Below are 15,158 nucleotides of genomic sequence, written 5' to 3' on the forward strand. Positions count from 1 at the left end.
GACTGACCCGTGGTAAGGCATATTACGCAATCACTGGTGAAAGTACTAGATAGCTTACTACTAATATTCAGTTTAATTTTATTAGTTCTTTCCAAAACTGTTCAAGACAAACAGTTTTCAGTAAAGCGCCAATGATGCAAAATGCTTTACACTTTACCGTAAGGGAAGGGGGCGGTAGCCAAACTCTTGTTTGTAGTGAGTTTTGCTCGTTTAAGCTTAATTTGAATATTCAACCTAAGTTTACTCGCTTTAAGATTCATTTATTCCTTTATATTAGTACCTGTTGCATTTTGCTTGCTATGATTGTTTTTTTAATTTCTGTTCGTTTTGGTTCTATTTATTCTTTAACAGTAAAAGATTTTTTGTTCATTTTAAGCTTGATTTACTTATTCAATTTAAGTTTTACTCGTTTAAGATTTATTTATTCATTTATATGATACTTTTTGTATGTTCGGTTGCTGTGATTAATTATTTAATTTTGCTTGTTTTGGGTTTCTTCTATTTTTTAAAAGTAATTTCTGGTCGTTTTGAGTTTGAATTATTATACTTTTATTTCTGCTGTTCTGAGTTTTAATATGGCCGTTATTTTTTTTTTTGAAAAACTTCTTTTTATGAATTTTTTTTTAATTAATTTTTGATTTTTTTTTTATTGCCAAAGTTTCAAGTTTTTTTAAATTCTCCATTTCAAATCATTTTTTTTTCAACGTCAAAGTTGCATCAAAGTATCAAAACTAGCATCAAAATAACAAAGTATCAAAGTACAGAAAGTATCAAGTATACAAAATATCAAAGGATCAATAAGCAACTTGCATAACTTACAGCCTTTGCCCTGGAAATCAAAGTTGCGCCGTAAATCAGAAAACTCAAGTATCAAAGTAAAGAAAGTGCCAAAGTAACAATAGTCTAAGCAACTTACATAACTCCCAGCCCTTCCCCGGGGGCTGGGAGGGGGTTTCAACCCCGGAAGCATAGTTATTTTGCATTTGGACTATTTTGAACAAAATGGCTATCTTAAAGTTTTGACCAGATACATTTGGGGTTTAGGGGGTGGGGGTGGGCAGGGTGCCCTTTCACCAGTCCATCACTTTTGAATCTTAAAAAGGAACTAGAATTTTCAATTTCCCATGAATGAACCCCCTTCATAGTTAATACAACCCCCCCTTCCACAAAAACCTTAGACGTCAACAATGGGCAACTTGCAAAAGTTACAAACCTTGCCCGGGAGCGTTGGGGGATTTTTCAACCCCTAAGTTATAGTTAATTGAATTTTAGACCATTGTCAACAAAATAGCCATTTCAAAGTTTTAATGAGATACATTTGGGAAAAAATGTACGAGAGGGGGGGGGTTGGTTACCCTCTGATGACTATCGATCGTAAAAACAGAAAAGGAAATTTTGATTTCCGATCGAATGAGCCTCCTCCAAAGTGTATACGACCACACCATCCAAAAAACTGTATATTATAACGATGGCTAACTAGCATGATTTATAGCCCTTTCCCCGAGAGCAGGAGGCGGGGATTTCAAACCTGGAACCATAGCTATTTGACATTTGGACTATTTGAAAAAAATGACCATCTCATTATTTCGATCCGATACATCTGGGGAAAAGAGGCAATGGGAGGGGGCTAGTTGCCCTCCAATCACTTCTGACTCTTAAAAAGGAACTAGAACTTTTAATTTTCAATCAAATAAGCTTCCTCCAAAGCTTATATAATCACCACTTCAATAAAATCTGATATGCTCCTGAGGCATAACTTACAACCCTTGTTCCGGCCTCTGGGGATTGTGCCAATCCCCAAGGCATTATTATATGATCTTTGGATTATTTTGGAAAAATGGCTATCTCAAAAGTTGGATCGGATGTATTTGGGGAAAAGAGGGCGTGGAGGGGACCTATTTGCTCTCTGATCACTTTCGACTCTTTAAAAGGAAAATAAAACTTTCAATTTCCAAACAAATGAGCCTCGTCCAAAATTTATACGTCCACCTTTTCCATAAAAACTTTATATGCCTCCGGGGCATAGCTTACAACCCTTGCCCCAGGGCTCTGGGGGATGTATCAACCCCGAAGGCCTTATTATATAATCTTTGGACCAAATTGAACACAATGGCTATCTCAAATTTTCGATCAGATACATTTGGGGGAAGGGGGGCCTAAGGGAGTCTGTTGCCTTCTGATCACTTTTGGCTCTTAAAATGGTGAATTAGAACTTCAATTTCCAATCAAATGAGCTTCCTCTAAAGTTTATACGCCGTTCCCTTCCATAAAACCGTATATGCCCCCGGGGAATAACCTAAAACCCTCGACCCCGGGCTTTGTAGGGCTGTGTCAACCCAAATGCATCGTTGTATGATACATGGACTATTTTGAACAAAATGACCATCTTAAAATTTGTACGGGATTGACTTGGGGAAAAAGGACGTTTCAGAAGGACTAGTTGTCCTCCGATAACTTTTGACTCTTAAAATGGAACTAGAACTTTCAATTTCTAATCAAATAAACCCCCTCCGGAATTTATACCCACTCCTTCCATAAAAACCTTATATGACTCAGGGGCATAACTTACAACAATTGCGCCCGGGCTATGGGAGGGAGGGTTGTTAACCCCGTAGATTTTGTTACATGATTTTTGATCCCTATTGGACAAAATGACTGTCTCAAAAATTCAATCGGATGCATTTGAGAAAAAGAGGGCAGGGAGGGAAAGGATAGCTGCCCTCCGGTTCCTTTTGACTCTTAAAAAAGGAACTATAACTTCCAATTTCCAATCGAATGAGCCCCCTTCAAAGTTTATAGGATCACACCATTCATATGAAGTGCCTCTGAAAAAAATAAATAAAAACTATGAAGCCTTATAACCTTTACTAAAGGCAACACTATCTGATACCTTTCTTATGCAAACTGAAATTTTCCCGAGTGCGCTCAAAATTATTTCATAAAAGTACTTTTGATGTTCGTTGACTATATTACTGGAGTAAAGAAAAATTTCAGTTATCAGCTGTAATCACAGTCAGGTATTTTCCACAGACAGAAGCATGAAACGCTGAAGCTTTTGGATTCATTAGCAAAGAATTTTATGCATGGGTTATGAGATAAGATTTATTCCTGAAGAAAAAAAAACAGCAACCACAAGTCCTGACGGACTGGTCAGGAAAGAAAATATTATATTGTCAAAATGGTTGTCAAAAATGTCGTCAGACATTTCAGAAACTGCGAGACAAATGTCAGAAACTGAACAAACCTGCTCATTTTCTCGACGTAACCGACGTAACCGACGTATAAAACACAGGTTTGCAGCAAAAGAGGAACTGACATGATAAGTGACTTTCAACTGGGGTGTCTGAAGTTTAAGCCAATGGAATCTAAACTACAGCAATATACTTTTACAGACAGGCGATTTTTCAGAAACTAAAGAGTAAGAATTCCCAAATATGCTTGAGCTTGTAACCCCAAACCTGGAAGTGGTTACATATTTTTATCTACGGATTAAGCAATTTACCAATATCAGCAAAATCTAAATCTAGGCGAGTTTACTTTCCCAATTGATTTCGTATTCTCACATTAGCCTACTTCTGTTTTGCTCCTTAGGACAAAGTCCATCGAAATGATCCACACAAATAGGGATAAGACGCAAGTCTACTTAACTCCTGAATTAATCATAAACCAGCCAATAGCCTCATTTAATTTATTCTCGTATATAGCACTAATCACTTTAATGTATCTATATGGCATACCATATAAGGATAGGACCTTCGCAAAAGCTCTTCTATCAGCTGAATCAAACACTTGCTCATAATCCGTAAAACTGAGAACTAAGGGTGTTTGATGACTTAGGCACTTCTCAATTATTAATTTAAGAACGAAAATTCGGCCTATGTATCCGCTTCTCTTCCTAAAACTACACTGTTCTTCTCTTGAAACATTATCAACATCATCTCTAAGTCTAAAAAGTATCAATATACCAAGTAATTTGCTTCCTACACAAACCAAGCTAATGCCTCTAAAATTACCACAGTCACTCTTACACCTTTCTTAAACTGGGGTTTAATTAGAGTTTTCCCAAAATAACTAGGTACTGCCCTTTTTCAAAAATCATATAAATAATCTTCAGTAATTTATCTCTAACTTCATAACCACTATATTTAAAAAATTCACCTGGTGAAAAAATTCACCATTCAATTTCCAATTGAATGAGCCCTTTTGAAGTTTCTACGACAACGCTTTCAATAAAAACTTTAATTGCCCCCAGGGCATAACTTACAACCCTTGCACTGAGGGCTCTTTTATCATCCTAAAAGACCTAATTTCCAGAACTTTCAACTACGTTGAACAAAATGGATATCTCAAAATTTTCATTGGATGTGTTTGGGAAAATGGTGGGCGTGAGAAGGGTGTTAGTCGCTGTCCAATCACTTTCAACTAATAAAAAAGGCATTAACCCTTTCAATTTCCAATTGATTGAATGAGCCCTTTTGAAGGTTCTACGATAACGCTTTCAATAAAAACTTTGTATGCCCCTGGGGCATAACTTACAACCCTTGCCCTGAGGGCTGTGGGGGGAGGGGTTGTCATCCTTAAAGATCTAATTTCCAAAACTTTCAACTACGTTGAATAAAATGGATATCTAAAAATTTTGATTGGATGTGTTTGGGGAAAAGCTGGGCGTGAGAGGGGGGTTAGTTGCTGTCAAATCACTATCGACTTTAAAAAAGGGTGCTAGCTCTTTGAATTTCCAATCGAATGGGCCCGTTTTCAAGTTTCTACGACAAAAATTTCAATAAAAACCTTATATTCTCCCAGTGCATAACTTATAATTCTTGCCCTGAGGGTTATGGGGAAGTGTTCTCCTCAAAAATATATTTTCTATCTGGAAATCAACTACGCTGAACAAAACGGCTATCTCAAAATTTTTATTGGATGTTTTGGGGGAATGCTGGGCGTGGGGAGGAGGGGGGCTAGTTGCCCTCCATTCACTTTTGACTATTAAAAAGGGCACTAGCCCTTTGAATTTCCAATCGAATGAGCCTTTTTTGAAGTTTCTATGACAACGCTTTCTTTAAAAACCTTATATACCCCAAAGGCATAACTTAAAACCCTTGCCCTGAGGGCTGTGGGGGAGTGTTCTCCTCAAAAACCTAGTTTCTATCTGGAAATCAACTACGCTGAACAAAATGGGTATCTCAAAATTTTGATTGGATGAGTTTGGGGAAATGATGGGAGGGGGGCATAGCTAGTTGCCCTCCAATCACTTTCGACTATTAAAAAGGCACTAGCTCTTTGAATTTCCAATCGAATAAGCATTTTTGAAGTTTCTACGACAACGCCTTCTATAAAAACCTTATATGCCCCCAAAGCATAACTTAAAACCTTTGCCCTGAGGGTTGTGGGGGAGTGTCCTCCTAAAAAACATATTTTCTATCTGGAAATCAACTACGCTGAACAAAATGGCTATCTCAAAATTTTGATTTGATGGGTTTGGGGGAATGATGAGCGTGGGGGAGGCTAGATGCCTTCCAATCACTTTCGACTATTGAAAAGAGCACTAGCCTTTTGAATTTCCAATCGAATGAGCCTGTTTTGAAGTTTCTAATTAAAATCCTTGCCCTGAGGGTTGTGGGGGAGTGTCCTCCTCAAAAACATATTTTCTATCTGGAAATCAACTACGCTGAACAAAATGGCTATCTCAAAATTTTGATTGGATGTGTTTGGTGGAATGACGGCTGTGAGGGGGGTAGTTGCCCTCCAATCACTTTCGACTATTAAAAGGGGCACTATAACTTTCAATTTCCAATCGAATGAGCCCCTTTTGAAGTTTCTACGACGAACCCTTCCATATGAAGTGTCCTGCTCTAAAGGAAAAAAAAAATAATAAATTATACATTGTGGCAACATCGTTCTTATATGCCCTCCGGGCCTAACTTAAAACCCTGGCCCAGAGGGTTGTGAGGGTGTGTCCTCCTAAAAAACATATTTTCTATCTGGAAATCAACTACGCTGAACAAAATAGCTATCTCAAAATTTTGATTGGATATATTTGGGGGAATGATGGGCGTGGGGGGGGGGGCGTGTTGCCCTCCAATCACTTTCGACTATTAAAAAGGGCATTAGCCACTCTAATTTCCAATCGAATGAGCCCTTTTCGAAGTTTCTACGACAATTCTTTCGATACGAAGTGCCCGGGTATGGAGAAAAAAAAGAACAAACATTGTGTCCACATCGTTCTTTACTTAGTCAGCGCTAGCGCGCTGCCTATGATTCTCATTCTGGAATCCATCAACGTAATAGCTCCCTGGAACGTAGTTACCTAAATTTCGGCTTTAGATTTATACTAGACACTGGTAGATGATGATCTTTACTTTGCACATCCATAACAGCACTTCTATATACCCTAGTTTCTTGTATCGATCCTGCCAGTCCTCGATTAACAATAACAAAATCATTAAGGCTAGCTGTCTTACCATCATGTGAATACCATGTTAACTTATGGGTCATTTTATTACCAAATACTGTATTGCTTATAACTAGATTGCTATACCAACAAAAATTGCAGCGTTCCATAACCAGTACTGTTTTCCTTTCCTATACCAAATTTACCAACGATAGGATACCATATATCCCTTTTTCTACCAGCCTGGGCACCAATATAAAGATGTCATATTTCTACCTGGGACCCTGTTTTGAGTTAGAGGATAATAATGTATAACAGTACTTATTTCTATGCAAGTTTAATCTTTTCGTAATGAAACTATTCTTTTGTTTCACTATATTAAAAATATATTGATAATATTTGATAATACATCAAAATTGTACTGTTATCAAAAACTGACTGTCCTCGAATCTAGTCTTACAAAACAGGCCTAGATTGGCTTGGACAAATCATGGCAGGTTAAGTAAGCTAGATCAAATTAAGCTAGCTCTGGTGACTGTTGCCAGAATTGCCAAAAAAGAACATTTGCCGCAAGGCACAGGGCTAAAAAAATTAGGGGAAAAGCTATGGGCAACTCGCCGAATAAAAACGGAAAAAAGAAATCCTGTAAGTGCTTCATTTGCGTCCTTCGCTTGATCCTAATCCTTCCGTGAAGCTCTATTATATTTCGATTTGAAACAAACTGAAGAGCCTGATCATCAATACTATTGAAACTGGTTCCACCAAACAAATGGTTCCATCTTATTTGAACATGTTTTTACCAGTTTCCCTCCTTAAGTCTACTTCATCGAAAAGTCTTCAGGATTCCTAAAGGTCTCCAGATGTTTTTCGTTTATCGGTCGTGAAGTCGGTTCGTTATGGTTGAAGACTAGTAATTGTTGTTGTTTTTTTTTTTTAGGGGGGGGGGGAGGGGGTAGAACAAAATGCTGATAACAAAAATAATTTTATTTCGAAAGAGGGGTGGATTTATTTTACATCCCCGATTTTAAGATCAAAATCCCATCCCTTTACCCGAATAAGGAGATATTTGCTGAGCAAAATATAAACAAAACAAAAAAGGGGATTCTCGCGCAATATTACAAAAACTTCAAGAGAGAAATCATCTTCCTTCCTACGTACAAGTATAACCCAAGAGTATCTTACAATCATCTCGATATTTGGTATATCTTGTCAAAAACCTCGAACATTTTAGTTCCAGGGTTGCCGTCGGGGAAATGGGAAACAAGAAGACGTTCAAAAAGTAACCCAAAAAGAGCATTTCAAAATTGAAAGCGGAAAGCCTTTACAGTCGCTCCAAGACTGTTTGTCCATTGATCATTGACTGTTGAATCCTAGGTTAGTTCAACTGTCTTCAGCAAAGAAAAAAGAGTCTAATTTCACACGAAAAACTTTTGAGATGTTTAATGTGAGGGATTTATTATGTATGTCTAAGAACACTAATACAAATGGGTACGACCACGAGAGGGGGAGATCGTTTGGACCAATCATTGGAGATCTCACGGGGAGTTCCCTCGATACGTCACCATTTTATCAGTATATTATTAATTATCGTTATTGCTTCTGTCATGCCCTATTTTCATAAATATTTCTCTCGCAGAAGGAGGAGGGGCAACCCTTGACGAAATATGATTCAGTCAAAAGTTATAAGCATTTGAAGTGTATACAAAATAACCTAGTTTACACTGGTAGGGGAAATCCAAACGTTTGCAGAGACCAGAAAAATGTTAATTTATTGATCTACGCACATTTTGTTTAAAATTTTGTACATAATTTTTTGATCAATGTATATCCTTTATATTTCCTGCGGAATTCAACTATCCAACGTTGCCCAGGGATTATTGTTCAAATTTTCAGAGCACATTTTAATAGGACAGTTTCCAGAATTTAACTTCCAACTGGAGCACATTTCAACCGAAATTTCAGATTATCTTAGATACATATTTATCCTTCGTTCTTCATGCGGAATCCGAATATTCCACGTTGCATAGGGATTATCGCTGGAATCTTAAGAGACCCTTTCCTGGAAGAGCTTCCGAAATTTTAATGACAACGAAATCCTTAGAAAAGGCTAAATACTTTGAATCTACATAAAAATGAAGCATATTTCGTCTAAACATTTTGTAGAGACAAGCTCCAGACCCATTATAAATACTGATATGCCGATTTCGGGCATTTTGGACTGGCCGATTGGTTGCCTTAAACTTCTAAGATACTTGTGAAAAAATTCCTTTGATCTGATAGAGGTGCACAAACGTCCAATCCTTGGGAAAGGAGGAGAGGTCAGAAAAGTTGTTCTTAGAGAGTGCATTATTCATTTAGTAATAAAGAAAAATCAAATATACATTTTTAATTTTGTTAAGAATTATAGGCCAACATATAAGAAAATCAGTATATTGTGTTAATACTGATGAACACAAAATAATGACCCCTTAAGGGTACGAAAACTCTTAAGGATATAAGATGTTTTTATTTTTGTTTTAGGCCAGTGTTCTAGGTTACTATACTTTAGTAAGACTAAAATAAAACTTAATTATAATAAATGCTTCCCTTGTCTGTATGTCTGATATTCTACACAATAAAAGGAGCTAAAAAGAATAGCATCCGACAGAAAAAAAAAGTCAGACATGGACTTAATCAAAAACAGGTTTTCCACAATCTTACAGTTGAGATAAGGGCTTAGTATCAGGCTTCTTTCTCTTTTTTCCAGTAGGGGACGAAGACCCATTACTCATGGTCCTCCTGGTGCGAAAATAACTTCATCTGAACTTCAACTGTCACAACAAAGCCTAGAAAAGAAAAGGGGGAGATTTACATACTACTGTGAGAGTCTGTTTCTCTTCAGGTTACAAGATAATGGGAACCGCACATCCTACAAATTAAAAATACTCGACTCTGGTGAGGAAATCAACTTGTCGGCCTTCTGAGCCTCATAGGCCATTTTGAAGACGTCTACTTTTTACTTTTTTAAGACTGTACAGTCAAAGCATTTAATTCATTTTTTAAATTAGAATTTCAGTGGGATATTCCCTGAAAATAAGGATTAACACCCCAAAGTAAATTATTTGGTCACAGAACAGTTTAGCCAATTTGACTCAACGCATGCTTAAATTTAATTAGGTAATTATTACATCTGCACTATCTAAGCCCGGCATATGCATTAAATTTCTTTCACGGGGGGGGGGGGGAAAGGGGACTTTTCCTAGGGAGGGACAAAAAAAAAATGAATTTCAGGTGACTATTTTTCAAATACTCCAGCCTCATCCCTCAGCACATTTCGCAATATGTATGCGTAACAGGTACAAACCATGTTTATTTACTGCATATCGGATATAATAAGGTTGATAGGGAGGAGGAGTGTTATTTTTGCCAAAATGAGCATATCTAAACCGAGGTAAAATTAGACTGCCGAACGGGTTGGTATGGTAAGCATCATCGTATTTCAGATCCAAGGCACCGCACTAGCATGCAGGGGCGTCGTTTGGGGTGGCAAGGGGGGAAGGGGAGTTGCCCCCCAATAATGCGGAGAAAAAAATATTATACATCCCCTGCCGTTTGACTATCCAGATATGGACCCCTCTTGCCCCCCCCCAAGAAAAATGCTGGAGGTTCGCCCCTGCTAGCATGTCTAAAAGCTTAAACCTCATGTCTTAAAGTTATTTTTGTTCCCGGCCACTACCTATGGATGGCGTGGTCATAGGAACTTATGAAGGAGCTCCTTCAATCGGAAATCAAAAATTTTAGATAGGCTTGAAGAAGGATAAGGACTGATAGAAAGGAGAAAGGACTTGTACAAGAATTACCTTAGTGATAGATAATATGAAAGCAAAAGGAATGTAAGGAAAGTGTAGAAAGCATTAAAATACGAACTAAGGAGGTGTGAAGTGGAGGCCATGGATAAAATTGCCGAGGATCTAGAAGATGCAGCTAGACGGCATAATAGTAAAATATTGTACTGGCATGTTAACAAATTGAGAGGGAGTGGTCAATGTGGACTTGGTCCAGCTAAAGATAGGAATGGGGCCGCAATTAGCGACAAGGAAAAAACTAAAGAGAGATGGGCCGAACATTTTGAGAATTTGTTTAACCAAGATGGAGTTGAAGGAAGAGATACAGAGGAAAATGAAAAAGTTTGTGATACCTTGGATGTGAAGGAAGATTTGTTTTATGAGGAGGAATTAGCGAAAGTACTAAAAGGACTAAAAAATAATAAGGCTCCAGGTGCTGCTAGGGTGGAAAATTAGTTTCTTAAATATGGTGGCTCTGAGGTTAGAAATAAGTTACTGAAGATTATGAATATGATTTTTGAAAAATAGGAAGTACCTAACGATTTTAGGAAAACCTTAATTAAGCCGCTTTATACGAAAAGGTGATAAAAGTGAGTGTGGTAATTATCGAGGGATTAGTCTGGTCTCTGTAGGTAGTAAATTACTTAGTAATATGATACTTTTTAGACTGAGAGATGCCGTAGACAAAGCTTTAAGAGAAGAGCAGTGCGGTTTTAGAAAAGGTAGAGGATGTATCGACCGAATTTTCACTCTTAGGTTAATAATTGACAAGTGCCTGAGTTTTCAAACACCTTTGTTCCTCAGTTTTACAGATTATGAGCAAGCATTCGATTCTGTTGATAGAAGAGCTTTAGTAAAGGTTTTATCCTTGTATGGTATACCAGACAAATACATTAACGTGATTAATGCTATGTACGAGTATAACATTCCTGCAGTTAATGTAGGAAATGAGGTTAGCAGCTGGTTTTGTATTAAATCAGGAGTTAAGCAGGGTTGCGTTCTATCCCCTTTTACATGGATTATTTTGATGGACTTTGTCTTAAGGAGCACAGGAAAGGCAATGGGAGACAGGGAGTCAAATGGGGAGAAAAAACTCTCATTGACGTAGATAATGCTGACAAATTATGCATCATAAAAGAAAGTGTGATCAAAACTAATTAAGTTTTAGAGGTTTTGAGAGTTCAGGGTGATAGAATAGGTTTAAAAATTATTGTTAAGAAGACTAAGTCACTAAGGCTAGGAATAAGTGAAGACGAAAAGGTGAAGTTGGGTAATGAAAAGATTGATCAGGTGGGCAGCTTCACTTACCTTGGTAGTATTATTAGTAAAGATGGTAGGAGCAGTTAAGACGTCAAAAGCAGAATATCCAAGGCTCAGGGTGTATTTTCACAGTTAAAAAAAAGTTTGGAAGAATAGGAAGGTAAGTCTGCAAACCAAGATTAGAATATTAGAAGCTACAGTGATGACAATGGTCAGATATGGCTTTGAAGCATAGGCGCTCCGAAAAGCGGATGAAGATTTGCTTGATGTTTTCCAGAGAAAATGATTAAGGATTGTTCTGGGTACCCGGCTGACTGACCGTATTTCAAACAATAGGCTATACGAAAAATGTGGTTCAATACTGCTCTCTAGGGCTATAATGAAAGAAAGGTAAAGATGTCTAGGGCACGTTGTGCGGATGAAGGATGACAGATTGCCAAAGATTGTTCTTTTCGGCCAACTGTCTAGGGCTAAACGGAAAGCAGTTCGTCCTCGTCTGGGGTGGGAGGACGTCATAAGAAAGATTTAAAAGAAATGGGAACTTCATGGGAGGGTGTAAAAAGGGAGGCTTTGAATAGATTGGGATGGAGGAGGAGCGTGCGTAGCTGTGTTGGCCTCAGGCAGCTTGGTGATGCGGTGAGTTGTTAGTAGTAGTAGTAGTTGAAGAAGGATCACAGGAGGGGGGAGGAATAAAAATGTTTTCTTTCTGATCCACTTAAAGTTTTAGAAATATAATCCCCCTATGGGACTTAGAGTCTACTCACTGATAACTAGCAAGGTAAATTGAAAACACTTCGCGGCCTCAAATTATCAAAATGGCGTAGGCTACTTATATCTCTAGAACGGTTCGATAAATGGATTTCGAATTTTCAAAAATGTCGGAGAGGCCAAGTAGACCTCAATTGTTTACTCGGAGGGAGGAGATAAAGGAGGGGCAATGAATTCTTCGTCTCCGATCCTTCTAACAGTGTTGCACTATGAGCCCGGTGGGCCTCATGTGCACAGAGAAGTCGTCAGGGAAATCCATTGACACTACGTAAATCCAAATAATTCAATTAGTGTATCTGCAATACCTCAAGAAAGATTTCCAGGACTAAGACGAAACTTCCAGGAGGTTTTGGGATAAGATAAGGGAACTTCAAAATTTGTTTGTTAAAAGGGGTTGATAAGGGAACTTCAAAATTTGATGAGGAGTGGGGCAAAAATTTCCCGATTTTTGATCCTCCGATGAACCCAAATTTCTTGCAACATGTGCCCCTGCGGGATCTTTTATTCACGGTGAAGTAGCAAGGTAAATCAGAAGACTTTGTGTTTGAGGGGGAGGATGAGAGATCAAAACAATTTTAATATCAAATATTGTGATCGCCCAAAAAGGACCAACAATTTTTTTCTGAAAAACATATATGCGTCGTAAAAACTTCTGTTTTTATGTTTTTAAATTTGAACACATTCATAAAAACTTATATGCGTAGATGTCCAGGACAAGGAGACCACAATGCATAGAAAAAAAACCTGGAAGACGATCTTGTTTTGCTCGAAAATGGGCCAAAAACTATTGTCCAGATCAAAAAGATTTTTTAGACTTCGGATGTTTTTGATCATCCCAGACAAAAGACTTAAAGATTAGTGACGCCTAAAAATTGGGCCATAAATTCTGTATTTCCAATTGGCTTGACAATTACATTCCTAAAGTCCCGGGGCAGGTGTACTCACATGTAGAAAAAATTATTTAATTTTAAATGTATAAATTCGTCACGCCCAATAGTGGACCTAAAATCCGTATCTAATAGGTGGGGAAATGGTCCCGAAATTTGCATCTGAAAACTTTTATCTAACAGGCTTAAAACTTGAGAACATGTAGACAGGGCTAGCTAGGCCTCAATAAAGACAAAAAGACACTGAAATAGTTCGTTGTGTCGATATGTGACACCTGAAACTGGCTAAAAAACGCTGGACCAAAGGAGATCCTCTCGAACCAATGAATAAAGAAAATAAGTTGAACAGATTTGGTTCCGTCGATTTGCGATATAGGAATATAAACTTACAGGAATGAAACTTACAGGACACTTAGACCTTAACAAAAAAAACTATTGAAACAAAATTTGGTTGTATTGAATCATGACATAGAAATTTTGATGAATTTTTCAACAATAAACAATAACTTTCTCAAGTTTAAGGTATATTTTTGTAGCAGTATCAGAAATGCAGGTAGGCCTTCAATTTTTGGAAGTTTTCACCGTCCCTTCAAATTTTCTTAACCCTTTTGATGATAACTTTTTTCTCTCCCTTTTTCTATTTTATTGATGGGCCAGGACCCATGGAAAGTCGGTCGTATTATTCAGCTGTTTTATTTCCAAAGCAAGAACATGAGTTGCAAATGATAATCAGCAAAATTAAAGTAAAATAAAACCAGAACGGGCAGCTATAAATGACAACAGTGCAAGAATAGAACATGAAAAAAAATTTGAAGAAAGAAGAAGAAGAAAACAAAAAAGAATAGGCATACATGAAAAAAGATCATCAGCCAATGTATTGAAACTTTGAAAAGAAGACTTAAAAAAATTTAAAAATAATGAGATCAAAAAACTAAGTTTATATATATATATATATATATATATATATATATATATATATATATATATATATATATATATATATCCTTTTAGAAGCATTAAAAGATTAAAACAAAGAAACTAGCATTAAAACCAAAATCCTTCTAAGGGTGGTTCGACGGATAACCCGTAAGCTTGGAAAACAGCTTATCTGCAGCATCAAGAGGATGCTGCAGTTTACGTTAAATTACGGTAGGCCTATAGGAATCTATTACTCATATAACAGCTTTTAAAGAGCGATAAATAACTATATCCCTAATCTCTTTTTATTGAGTGATCATGATTTCTAACATACTGCTTCTCTGGCCCCTCCCCCTTATATTGAAGAATACTAAAGTCAGGAGATGACTAAATATGCATTGGCTTTTCTGCACCTAATATGGGCCTATGTGATTGACAAAAGAAATATGAATTTTTAACGAAGTATTTCTGCGATAGTTTGCTAGATGGCATCACATTTTAAACGAAAGTTGACAAACTTATGAGCTTCAGTTATGTATGATAGGAGAATATTAAAAACTTAAAGGAGCAAACAACAACAGGCACATTAAATGAAGAATAAAAATACATATAAGAATATTAAGATTCTCTTGAAGTCAGAAACCCCCCCCCGCCCTTACCTACCTGAATTGCCTAATATTTAAGTCTTTATGTCTAACTTAAAATGGTGACTTCACTTTCACATTATATTCAATTGTAAAAAAAAAAGTTCAAATTCTGTAGCTATTAGCCGCCCTTTCAAGTAGAAATATAATATCACCTATCTTGGAAAATGAGAACAACAAAACAATGTAAAAAACTTTGTTTCTGGCTGAACTATTTCTTTCATGTTATAGCAGCGGGGAACTGACAGCATAAACAATTCAACTTGTCAACGGATTTATTATTCAGCAAGAGTAAAATAAATAGTTGTAAGATATTTTATTTGCCTTGGTGGTTTCGAGAGATAAAGCTAAATGAGATAAATCAGAGAACTAGAAAAAATGTAGTGAATTCTTTCGAAAAAATGAATTGAAACGTTTTTTTGGATACTTTTAGTTATAGAAAACAGTCCGCTTCACATAGAAACGC

The 15,158-nt window shown here is 37.0% G+C and overlaps 1 protein-coding gene across 3 annotated transcripts in view; it reads right to left on the reverse strand.

Annotated features, from left to right (window-relative positions):
- LOC148948890 (uncharacterized) overlaps positions 1–15,158 on the reverse strand; it is a 431,863-nt gene that overhangs the window by 335,292 nt on the left and 81,413 nt on the right. For all 3 annotated transcript variants that reach the window (XM_089094800.1, XM_089094801.1, XM_089094799.1), the window contains exon 3: positions 9,092–9,216. In XM_089094800.1, coding sequence (XP_088950926.1) covers positions 9,092–9,162 — 71 coding nt within the window. In that variant the 5' untranslated portion in view covers positions 9,163–9,216. The remainder of the gene's footprint in view (positions 1–9,091; positions 9,217–15,158) is intronic.

This window comes from Artemia sp. Qi Xiang Cuo, chromosome 9 (genome assembly GCF_049724085.1).
Source record: "Artemia sp. Qi Xiang Cuo chromosome 9, ASM4972408v1, whole genome shotgun sequence".
In the NCBI taxonomy this organism is placed as follows: Eukaryota; Metazoa; Arthropoda; class Branchiopoda; order Anostraca; family Artemiidae; genus Artemia; species Artemia sp. Qi Xiang Cuo.